At 34.7% G+C, this 12,768-nt stretch overlaps 1 protein-coding gene across 4 annotated transcripts; it reads right to left on the bottom strand.

Moving 5' to 3' along the window:
* Positions 1-2,335: 2,335 nt before the first annotated feature.
* On the bottom strand, positions 2,336-11,597 carry LOC125683025 (uncharacterized). Of its 4 annotated transcripts, none has more exons than XM_048923715.2 (6): positions 11,239-11,597; positions 5,466-9,673; positions 4,491-4,678; positions 4,243-4,396; positions 3,420-4,142; positions 2,336-3,305 (listed from the first exon to the last, which is right to left on the bottom strand). In XM_048923715.2, exons 2-6 carry the CDS (start codon positions 5,518-5,520, stop codon positions 2,827-2,829), a joined length of 1,599 nt encoding a protein of 532 aa, XP_048779672.2. In that variant the 5' UTR covers positions 5,521-9,673; positions 11,239-11,597; the 3' UTR covers positions 2,336-2,826. The 4 variants fall into 4 exon arrangements, with proteins under 4 accessions (XP_048779672.2, XP_055998048.1, XP_055998049.1 ...); XM_056142073.1 differs by having other exon boundaries at positions 9,570-9,673; positions 11,239-11,596; XM_056142074.1 differs by having other exon boundaries at positions 5,668-9,673; positions 11,239-11,595.
* Between the last annotated feature and the right edge of the window lie 1,171 nt (positions 11,598-12,768).

The following is a 12,768-nucleotide window of genomic DNA, read 5'->3' as shown; positions in this document are numbered from 1 at the left end:
TCACTACCTATGTTTAACGCCTGACGTTTAATGTAATGCTGGAGAAGAAACAGTCACTATCTATGTTTAACGTCTGACGTTTGAAGCGGCGCTAGTGAAGGAACAATCACTGTCTTCGTTTGACTAGCGCCGGGATCGAACCCAGGTCTGCCGGTTGATAAGCGAACAATCTAACCACTAGACTACCGCACAATTTAATAACAATTAGATATTGGATCCACCCGCATACATATATACAAGCGGATCTAACATCTTGTTTAAATCAGACTGGACTACCACGGGTAAAGATAACAATTTCATACAGATAAGGGACAATAATCGGCGGTAAGCGAGAAAGCCACCTTTTGTGTTGTGTTTGCCAAGTGCTAGAGATTGCCACAAAGGTAACGCACCTGTAGAGACTAAACAACCTGAAAAAGTGATAGACCATAGATCATTGTTTTATATTTTACATATAGTTGTTTGACACTGGCTAACTAACTTTTTTAAAAATGAAAACTAACCTTATGTTTTTATAAGTAAAATGAATACAATATATCGTATGGAATGTAATTTATTCCCATGAGTTTTAAAAATTAGGACCAAAACAGAGAGATTAAGTTAAATAAAGTCCTGGGAAAGGTAACATATATTTCTAGTTTTGAATATCATGGAAAATTTAAAAGTCCCTTATTTTTTTTTTAGGAATTTTATATTCATAATTATTACAACCAAATAAAACCCAAACTGTACAGTGTATACAAATCCATGCATCCATATTTTCTTTATATTAAGTGTCTCAATATCTTTTGGACTGTCAATGACCTTTAAGTGAGGTTACAACTTTACACTAATCAATGGTCAACCTGATACTTTTTAAAAGTTGTATGGTCCGAATTTCGACATTTTTTTCACCTTATAAAACGCTGCTACATTGTATATCACCATACGCACGCATTTATGAGGCTACACGACATATCATATCAACAGTTTTAACTAGAATTATTTGATTTTAAATCGGTGTTCACAAACAACTGTCACTCGGCCATTTTAATGTACGAATCAAGTGACTGTCACGTGTCCAGTTCAGACTTGGATTGATGCGAGTGGGGCTATTTATAAACCCCTTTACGAGCGGCAAATGTAATTTATGGGTACCCGCTATAATTTCTTTTTAGATATTCTTCTCTCTTTTTTCTTTTACATGCAAATGTTTTCAAGCATATGATTAAGGGAAAGTTAATAAATTTAAAAACTAATCTGCTTTAAAACAATTTTGTACAAAAACAGAATAGATGAGCATGGATTATACAGCTTTAACTATGTCTACAAACTGCTTATTCATATTACAATGTCAAAGAACATGTGATATTCCTCTAATTAATATTCATGAGATACGGTGTTACCTTATCGTGACATTTTAAAATCCGATATGATTGTACTTAAAAATGTCTCCAGGCTATGTTGTGTGATTGAAAAAGATGCATTTAAAATAGGTGATGTAATGCATCTACAAGGGAATCGGAGAAAAACCAAGGTTAAAGTCACTGAATATGCAAAGCAACCTAAAACAGTTTAGACTAGAGAGCTCAATTTACTAACCACGGTTGTTTAAATTTTTTTAAGACTGTCAATGGCCCATAGGTTAACTTTAATAACTTTACCAAACAGTGGTCCATTGTACGCATTTTAATTAATTTCACAAACTGTTTGTTCGCACATATTTGCAATGCACAATGTATATATGTTTTATAAATGAACTTCTTGAACCATCTATATGGTTTTGACAGAATAAATTGAACTCGACCAAAGTGTAAAATTGTAAATCATGCACAGATATATGTAATAATATTAATCAGTATTTGAGAGAGAGAGAGAGAGAGAGAGAGAGAGAGAGAGAGAGAGAATAATTCTAAAGGAACATAAAAATTTGAAATTCGCACGATACGCCTTCCACCGATACCCTCCCTATTGTCATAGAAGTAATTTGATCCATTGTCACAAAGTGAGCAAAACAATGTCAGAGGGCATGTTAAATTCCTCTCATCTCCCTAAAATTTTCACAAAAGAGATATCGTATTTAAATCCGGTACAGTTGTACTTAAAGGTGTCTCTTCACCTGTGTTTTGTCATTGTAAACACGTCTAAAATACCGTGTTACAATATACAATTGTACACTCCACTGCAACGTTTATATATAAATCACCCCGATTAAAACACACCCGCCTCCTATGAGAGTCTATGGATTGCTTTCTTCTTTTTGAGATTTTAGTATCAAAAGTAAACTACCGACTTTCAGAATTAAACATGAAATATGTTACAGTCATTAGAATGATGATAAAATAACAACCAAAAATTCATAAACTCCTGAATTTTAATAAGTTAATTCAGACATAGAATAAGATGTATCTAAAGTATTATAAACTTTAAAAATCAATAACGGTAATATATCTATATATATTGTCTTATACTGCACAGCTGTTACAAATATGCATGTATATGTAATACAAATATTTCAGAAATATACGTAAGTATAGAAACATCTACACAATTAGTGGTATTATAGAAATATCACACAGCCGAGAGAGTATCCTCGACTAGTTTCTGCTATTCTTTAGAAGTATATCCTTTATTTATTCATGGAGAATTGATGGAACTAGTTGAGTATACTTAATCGGCTTTGTGGTATTTTTTTTTTATATATATATATATATATATATATCTATGTGTATTTACAATATTTACATCAATAATGTAAATCAAAACTACCAAATCACTTAAATTCTTACACACATTTCGGCAAAGCATCAGTCTCCTTATTGCCTTCCGGAAAACGGACCACCACAATTATTCATTTTTACCATGTCTCTGCATGAATGTCGTTAAATGGTTGAAAGTTTCCGGAAACACGTACCTTAATGTTGATCCCAAGAAATCCGGAATATGTTTTTGTTCCGCGCCAGAGTTCCGGAATAGGACGGGTAGAAAACGTCTGTTCAAACTGTTATTTCGAATGAATTCACTTCGTGCTCTATCAAAAATGTATCTCGTGTGGAATTTGTTATCACTTGCATGAGCTTCTGCAATGTTGTCAGCGCGAATGTATTTGTGATATTTGGGAGATATGCAAAATATCACAAAGATGGCTTTTTTGAAGCACTGGTCCAGCCATTCGTTCACGTTGATGTTCTGTTCCGTAAATAAAGACTCCATCATATCACATTTAACCTCAAAACCTTTTTCTTGGAGTTTGGTACACATGGTTAGTACCTCCTTGATGTGAGGTTTAGAATCATCCGCTAGGGAAACAAAGACTGTCTTTGGCCCTGAAGGATAGAAATGCAACTAATTACCATTTCTCAATTGTCATCCAATGAAATGTACAGAGAGAGAGAGAGAGAGAGAGAGAGAGAGAGAGGGTCAATATCAATATTAGTTACCTATGCGAATAATTGGAGTTCTGTAGCAAGTGCAAGCGTCTGGAATATTGGGAATGTCACCATCACTTTCACAGTCCTTTCGCGCGGGACCTCTTTGCTTGGGTTGTGGATCAGAATGTCTCCGTGTTGGATCATTGTTAACATGACATGGACTTGCTGGACCATCAGGCATTGAATGCACTCGCCTTGTTGACTCATTCAGTCTCGGTCTGTTGATTGTTTCACTTTGTGTGTCTCTTAAAGAAAGATTAGTTTCCTGATCTTCTTCGTCATCTCCTTCAGATCCACTTGGAGGATAAGGATTAAAATCATCAGGGGGTTCGAAGTCGTTTCTAAACAGTTCCATTGTATGTGTATATGATTCAAAATCTCTAGTAATTTGTGTTTTCTCCGCATCATTTTTAATCTTACTTAAGGTTGAGATATTCTGGGAGACACTGTGGCTTCCAAAATTGTTACGAGACGGTGTTCGTGGACTATTGTGAACCGGATATGACGTTTGGCGTTTGTACTTGGGCTGGCCTCTGTGATTATGAGCACAGTCTGGTTTGTCACAGTGTGACTGTCGATATTGTACATTGTGAATGTTGTATTCAGAGTGTGCTAGGGAAGCTCCGTTATTGGGATAATAACAATCATTACAACTGCAGGCATGTTGTGAACATCTGTCAGACGGTATTTCTACCCTGGGACTCTGTTCATTTCTGTGTCTACGCATAATTTCTGTATAAAAAAAGACATGTTGAATATATCATAATGTAGTATGTAATAAAACCTGATGCAAAATATCTTCAGGAATTTTCCCCCAGCAATAATTACTTACCTCCCAAAGCTCTCGGCAACACATCGTCCGCACGGGTTTCAAGGGAACAAATTGCCATTTGTAGAATCCGAAGATTGGCATGTTTAAATTTGGCTAAGTCATCAATGAATTTCACAGTTGGGCTTTCGCCAGATTTACAACGATCCCTTAATCTCTGAAAAGAAACAAGAAGATATCATTGACGACTATTCTAGAATTTTCTTTGAAAAAGGTGTCTGGGTATTACTATATTGTGTGTTTCAACATACCGATACTGTGTGGTGATCGACTTGAATTTCGTAGCCACTCAATTTGAAGATAGCTTCTGCGAGACCTTCTAGTGTCCGCTGCCCATCCACAGCAGGCGAGTCAAATGTTTCTGCAAGTTTATTCAAAGCCGCATAGGGTATATACCGTAGGGGTATAGGGGGCAGCAGATCCGAGTTCTGTGCCATTCCTAAAGTAAATAAAAAAATAAGATTGTTTCTTTCTCCCCTTACTGCTATTGGTACATTTTTTCTTGTCGATCTATGAATGTGAAAGATGGAAAAATGAAGATAACGAACAGTGATCAATCCCATCAATAGTACATATTTAGAGAGTATGATAAACACGGACCCCTGAACACACCAGAGGTGAGACCAGGTGCCCAAGAGGAGTCAGTTTCCCCTGTTGACCAGTCACACCCATCCTGAGCCCCATGCTTTTATCAGGTAAACGGAGTTATCCGTAGTCATAATTAGGGTGTCTGATAATTGATATCAAACATATTAGAAAGCATTCAACGCAATAACAAGCTATATCTGTTTTGATCGTTATAACCATACAATTTGCAAAATGCTGTCTTTAAACAGGAGAGTTGAATGATCAAGTAAAACAGACAACAGCATTGTCTTTTACAAACTTTAAACAAAACCACAAAATAAAATACATGTATCCTTAAAAAAATCAACAAAATTTTAGCATTTATTTACATAATATAATACATAAATCAACACTAAAAAGGCAATGTTTATTTTCATTTGGTTTCAAGTTCAAGTAACATATTTTATTATTAATTCCCGTACATACATTGTATATTCTACCATAAGAAATTATCATTCTAGTTACATTTTGCAATTCGCGTAACAGACCAAAACCTGGTGCATAGAGCTTCTAGATACTGGATATAATTTCGTCTGAAGTTTAAGGTCTTACTATTACCACTAAAAACCAATGTCTCCCATGAACTATAACAAAGGTACCTGAAGAGGAACTGTTCTCGCCCATAAGGTCACTATCTACGTAATCAGTTTTCATTAGAAATCCACAAGTGTGAAGAATCACTGAATGAGAAAATCCTGCAGAGAAAAGGCGGTAATTCACCGATTCCTACCACGAATCTTAACAAATGATGTCATTTAATATCCTTAGAAAGTTTGACCCAATAAAAATTTCGGTCATTACCAACTGTTCCTCATTGCGTATGTACAGTTTGTGAAAGACTCTCTGGGTCTCTCTACACATAGTAACCTAACAATGGCAACAGGATCGTAAAAAGGCTCTCCGTAAATTGTTTTCGTGTATGCCATTACTGTGATTGTCAACAAACCAGGATGCAATCAGGGATTCCATGACAATTCCGAACAGCAACATGCGGAGGGGACTATGGTCTTACACGGCTATCTAATATATGATCACGTGATCCCTTTTTATTATTGCATGACGTGATGAAAAGCAGAGGATATCATGATCATATTTCTGAATGCCTTCACTCGTCACAATCTGTTTATCGTGATTTTGTTACAATTCAAAAATCGTTTGATAAAATATGTTAAAAAAACAGAACCCAATCTCCGTAAGTTCGGATTGTTAATGTTATTGTGCGCAGTTGGAGAATGGGGACGCTCATTCAAAGCATTGTTAAAACAGTATCTTGTTCGTTGAATCAGAGTGTGACGAAAAGTCATAATTTAAATATCAATCATCAAAAGTTAAAGTCATTTACACATCAAGACTTGAAGTAAAGCAAATACAATTCGCAAATTATCTCCAAATTATAGTAATAATTATTTTCAAAAATCCCAACACAATATTGATCAGATTGCTAGATATTACAATCATGTGATGTTAAGCTGCTGTGATCAATGTCCAATTTATCCATGTATATGTCTTTGTACACCAAAGGCGCTAGAACAAATTCGTGGTTGCGAGCTATTCATTTAACCTGCGTTATTAACTATTTTGTAATGTTTATAGGAGTTATGAGATTGGTCACTGTTCGTCATCTTCACCTTTCATCATCTAGATTAGATACACAATTAAGATTAGGCAGCAGATTCGGGCTCTCCAGAAACCTTCTCCTTTACGGTAATACGATTATAATACGATAAGGGATGTACTAATAATAGTAAAGTGATACATGATTACTAGCTGTTTATCAACAAGTCTAATGCACTATGTAGATCACACTAGAAGTAAAAGAAAAATATTCCAAGAAATTGAATTCGACATCAAAGTTCAGAATTTTAATTACCTTTTATTACTACATGTAAAATGTGTGAAGACAATCAAAATGCATAAAGTGGATTTCTTCTATCAATATTTCACAGATTTAAAAATATAAATTTCTAGAGCCCAGGAATCCGCGGATTTGTCATCTGATGAAAATCTCATCGTTATTGAACGTATAAGGGGGTAAAATCCACTTGTACATAAGCTACAAGTAAATGATGCTTAAATTGGAGAGATTGTTATGTGTTTTTGCGTAAAATTGATACATAAGTTTTATAGAACTTGTTAAAGAAGCTGAAAGAATTGCAAGATTAAAAACAAATACACATTTCATAATATACCGATCCAGATTCCTTCATTAGGTCGAATACTGTCTGGCATGTTTCATACACCGGTGCTTGGGCTCAGGACCCACCCACCCCTCCGAATAAGCTACATGAGTTGATTTAATTATTTTTGTTGTTGAAAATATTTCTAATGCATGTCAACAACGTCTTGCATACCCATAAAGTCCAAAATAATTCAAAATAAGCCCCTTTAAAAAATACCCTCACTGGTTATTATAACAGTGAGGGTATTTTTTTAATAGGGTTATTTTGAATTATTTTGGACTTAAGGGATATGCAAGACGTTGTTGACATGCATTAGAAATATTTTCAGCAAATAACAATAAAATTAAATCAACTCATGTAGCTTATTCAGAGGGGTCCTAACCCAAGCATCTGTGATTTCATAGTCATACTGTAACGTCCCACTGGGTTTTGGCATGTACCAGAATGACCTCCCGAACGTTTATCTGTTCGCGTTTTAATATAATTAGAACAGCTTAATGCGTAAGTAGGACGATCGCATTTCTTTCATTGTTATATTGTATGATAAATTCAACATAATAACTTCCCTATGAATAGGGTCAGGATGACATTTTTATGAACATGCGCAAAATTCATAAACATTGCTTCAAAGTTACAGACATCCATTGTTCCGTGCACCTTATGACATGTTGGGTAAACCAACAAAAATTTCCCCGTATGGAAATCACCGTCTTCGTATTAAATTCTTCAAGACAGAAAAAAAACTAATATATACATATAAGTAAATCATTACTAAAACTTCTACAGTTTAGGTGCCAATGGACGTGAAATTATGGTCTGAAAATTAAATGATATTGGTGGGGTTTGATAAAGGGTTTGTAAATCCACCCCGTCATAAATCTATTTTTACATTCCTTTTCGTGGAAATCATTAACCTATATCGTTTCTTGGGCACGTGACCGTGACGTAACCATGTATTGCTATAATGTTTTTGACAAAACAGATGAAATAAAGTAATACTGTCGACAGGTATGAATTCAAATTCAATCTTCAAATGCATTTTTCCCACTGCAGCGCGAACTACGAATATCGATTAAGAGAACTGATAAATGAAATGCATGTGCAAACAAACACCACCCCTACTCTCATCCAACTTTAAATAAGAACCCGATGTGAAAAATCAGAATACAATATATATGTATATAAATATACTTTATGGTTTGAGATGATAATTTAACTTACAGACACTGTTACTAAGACACATCCCATTACCACACTGTAACTGCATGCTAGAGTGTTGTGGAAATTCGTTCAAGGCCAAATGACGATATCTAGCTTTTGTGATTAGAAGTGCACCCTGATCATATAGCTAAAACAGTTTTTGTCAACATACATTGAATGTTCATACTAGCATGACTTTCTGTAAATGGCTGATGCCAAATTTAAAAGTTATGATAAAGTAATAGGGGTGAGATTTTCTCTGTTACTTATCTTAATACAATTTAATATTTTAATGCTGTATAAAACGGGTGCACACGAATACATTTAAAATCTAAAGTACCATTCAGGGTAACCTGAATACATTTGTTCTTCACTAAAAGGTGCTTTGTTTTGAAAATCAAATAGCATGTAAAACTCTCAAAATGATCTTTATAGAGAAAAATAGACTGGAAATAGGTGTGTATGTACACAAAACAATTCTTACACTTCATAAAGCAAAGTTTAAATAAAACTACACGCACCATTCAAAAGTATGTCCATGTATAACCTTTTTCTATAAAATAAAAAAAAAAGAGGGGGGGGGGGGTAGCTTCAATTTAAACACAAGAGCCGTCAAAGGCGGAGAACAAGTGTTTGCAGTTTTTGGTTTATTAACGGGTTCCAAGGACTATAACAATTTTGATAAGTTCTGTCAATTTGATTACAGATCAATTTAAAACTAAGTTCGCAAAAGAAGTGACCGTTAATATCAACAAGTCTAGTCAGCGTTATCACATAATGAAGTTGTTGTCAGTGCTATCACATAATGAAGTTGTTGTCAGTGATATCACATAATGAAGTTGTTGTCAGTGCTATCACATAATGAGGTTGTTGTCAGTGATATCACATAATGAAGTTGTTGTCAGAGCTATCACATAATGAAGTTGTTGTCAGTGCTATCCCATAATGAAGTTGTTGTCAGTGATATCACATAATGAAGTTGTCAGCGATATCACAAAATTAATTTGTTGTCAGTGCCATCTCATAATGAAGTTGTTGAGTGCATCATTTTGTGATGATAATCAAAATAAATCATTCCATTTATAGAGAGAAAATTCATGTCCAAAACAACAACAAAATATTAAAGTTTTATTTAATCAAAACTTTGTAGTTTCAGGGGTTGCATTTCCTAGCCCCTCCCCCTCACCAGGGTTTCGTCCTAGATCCACTGGGGGCCTCAAACAGCCCCACGTTGTTTACCCCTCCCCGTTCAGAAATTTCTCGATCGGCTACTGATAATTAAGATATTCTATAAAAATCAACATAATACTGAACACTACATACGTTCTCCCATTGTCCCCAGTTGCACTTTCACTTGTACGTGTTATCAATCAGGGACGCGTGCTTCTGCAGTGTTTGTATACCACAATAAAATGATAACATATGACCTGTGAAAATACAGGATAACAATTTGTATATCATTTATGGATTCCCTCTTCGATAGGTTGGCATCTTGACAATGTTGGTCTCCTTTAGGTGTACATTATTTATTACATGTATGCAAATCGTGTGGCCATTTGAACCCACGTACATGTACTCGGTGTTTGAAGTTCAGTCATTTATATTTTGTTTGATTATGTACAACCACTTTATTTAATTTACCAAACAATTCTACCGAAATTATGAGAGAAAAAATCTGGCAAGCAAGATAACTTATTTATACAATAATGAATTTTATTACCCCCCCCCCCTTGAAAAAGAGGGGCATATTGTTTTGTGGGTCGGTCGGTCTGTAGATCAAGTCTTGTCCGATCAATATCAAACTTGGTATACCTTAAGGAGTATACGACCTCTATTGACTTGCAGGTCACATGTTTTCTACACAATGAACCTGGCTGATTACGACTTCTAATATGGATTTTCGCAGTGTGATTTTTTTTTAACTTACACTGTACTATGTACATCCACACGAGAATATAAGACAGAAAACTGTTTTTTTTTTTATAACAGGGACCAAGTCCCTTGACTCCAGAGGAAACCACAGACAAGCTTTTCAATGAATCAACGCATAGTGCAAATATGAACATTAAAGTCCACAAGTTGCCGTGAAACCAAATATTTATTTTTAGTACGAAGCTAAGCGCGCAGAAATCCTAGACAAGCACCCAAATACAAACCCCTCCCACATTATTGCATATAATGCATTAGAACGTGCAGACCCAGATACATATATAATATACGTTATACTAGTATATGTTTCTGGCAGACCATACTCAGATTTTATGAAACCAAACAAATCATGGAACACTGTAATGTTTTAAAATAGACTTAGGCCCTCACAATGAATAAACTTAACTTGTTTATAAAACTGAAACACGGCGTTCTGTAACACTAACTCTACACGCTCTTCATCCCTTCTGAGTGTGTACCTTATGCAAGGGAGGGAAGTCCACAAATAAGATACGATATAGGCCCAGTTTCGAAGAACTAGAATTTGAATCACTTTGGTTTGAGGACAGACACTAATGTTATTGAAGATATACAATGTATGTTTGCTGGATTTATTTGACTTAAGTCAATTTAAAAACTCTCAATTCAATGATAAATACTAGCATCTCTTGTAAATAGAATTTATTTATTTCTATTTATTTCATTAAAATGAAAACGCATTTCGTAAAATCATACATGGAGAGAAAACTTGGAATATTTATTATTTAAATAAATTACGGTACTTTTGTCGCGAAAAAATTTCTAAGCTGAAGTAAAGAACATTTTATAAAGGAAAACCAATACAATTTTTTTTTTCAAAAAACAAAACAAAAAACAAATAAAATGAAATAAAATATATATAAAACAAAACAAATAAAAACACCCCTAACGTTATAATGCGGTAAAATATGCAAACCTTTAGAATTGTATGGTGGTAACTGGATTTAAATACCTGGTAGTCAGGTACCTTGAAATGGCGGCCAAGGTAAACTAGTAAAACTTGGTAAAAAGTTATAAGACTTACCTTTACAGTATTGTCTGTGGGGTTTTTTTATCCTTCGAATCACTTGTTTTCCACAATGCGATAAATCTCGTGAAGTTTGTATTCTGAATCAAGCAAATTCATCCAAGAATCTGTAGATTTGCCATTTTTCATGGCGTAAACAGTCCACCCTCAATGCACAACTTGGAAATCGTATCGCATGACGTTGAGTACCCGTATGTGTGTGACAAAACGAAAGTAGACACATACAAAATAGTTATTGATATAGGTAAAGTCAATACTTCTTCAAGTGAATACACTGTCATAGGTCGTATTTCTAGTATTATATGTAGACATCAGTACTCAGTTATATCTATATATATATATATAAAAGCACAAAAACCCAACATCACCCTACTTTCTTAGTGTCGGATCTGAGAAGATACAAGGCCAGTAAAGAAATTTATAAAAGCACTGAAAAGGCCATTTTTATCACTCAGTACATCAGTGTATCACTCTTGTCACCAATGTAGTTTATCGATACTTGTCGTTTTTGCGTGTTATTTGTTTATGTAATATATGTCTCTTGATAAAGACGCGGGTTGCGTAGAAAATTCGAGTTTTAAATAACCAACAGTGTCGTGGCCTTTTCAGTGCTTATATATATATATATATATATATATATACACACACACACATACAAAGCACTAAAATGACCAACGACACGAACAACCAGATTATCAAATTTTTTGGGACGACCAGTCCTTTCTTCAGGACAAACGAAAAGAATTACATAATGTGGCCAATATCAACAGAGAATAATAGCAACCAGGAAAAAAAACTACATATAAATACATCTAGCACTACAACCATACTAATCTACAAACGTATTTACAACGCAGACTACAATTTTTTGGTTTTAGGCTTGCCAATCAATGTTAAAAGCGGAGCGAATTAGGACATGCCTTATTCGTCCAAAAGAGCTGATCCAAAATGTACGAAGTGATAAAAATAGACTTAACAAGAGGTACTGTGAGCAATTCTCACCAAGAATATCCCCCGCTTACCTCAATCTCCCAAAGGGTGTTGTTAATAGGTATATATTACCTCTTTCCTGAGTGTAAAAATATGGTATGCTTTTGTAGAAGAAAATGGAAGATATATTCGGCTTGGTGACCGCCCAGTATTCCGACGGTCATGTACACAAATCCATGGCAGAAACCTATAATTTTGACCTTGAGATCAAAGGTCAAGGTCATGAATGTACATGACACATAGTCTCATTGTGATACACCCATGTCTTATGGTATGACTATGTCAAAACTCTATAATCAATTTTGACCTTGAGGTCAAAGTTCAAGGTCATATAGAGGTCATGAAGGTACCCGACACATCGTCTCATGGTGATACACTCATGTGTCAAATATATGAATGAACACTATAAAAATGAAATAAGAAATGGACAACTATTTGAGAGAAAGATAATGTAAATAACAAGTTTGAATAAGTAAACAAAGTGGACCAACTCCAAACAAAAACAAAGAATAAGCAGCCTAGGAAATTGAATCAACA

The sequence above is a fragment of the Ostrea edulis genome, chromosome 6 (assembly GCF_947568905.1).
Source record: "Ostrea edulis chromosome 6, xbOstEdul1.1, whole genome shotgun sequence".
NCBI classification, from domain to species: domain Eukaryota; kingdom Metazoa; phylum Mollusca; class Bivalvia; order Ostreida; family Ostreidae; genus Ostrea; species Ostrea edulis.
Note: the sequence above shows the minus strand (reverse complement) of the source record. Positions and strands in the feature narration are given on the sequence as shown.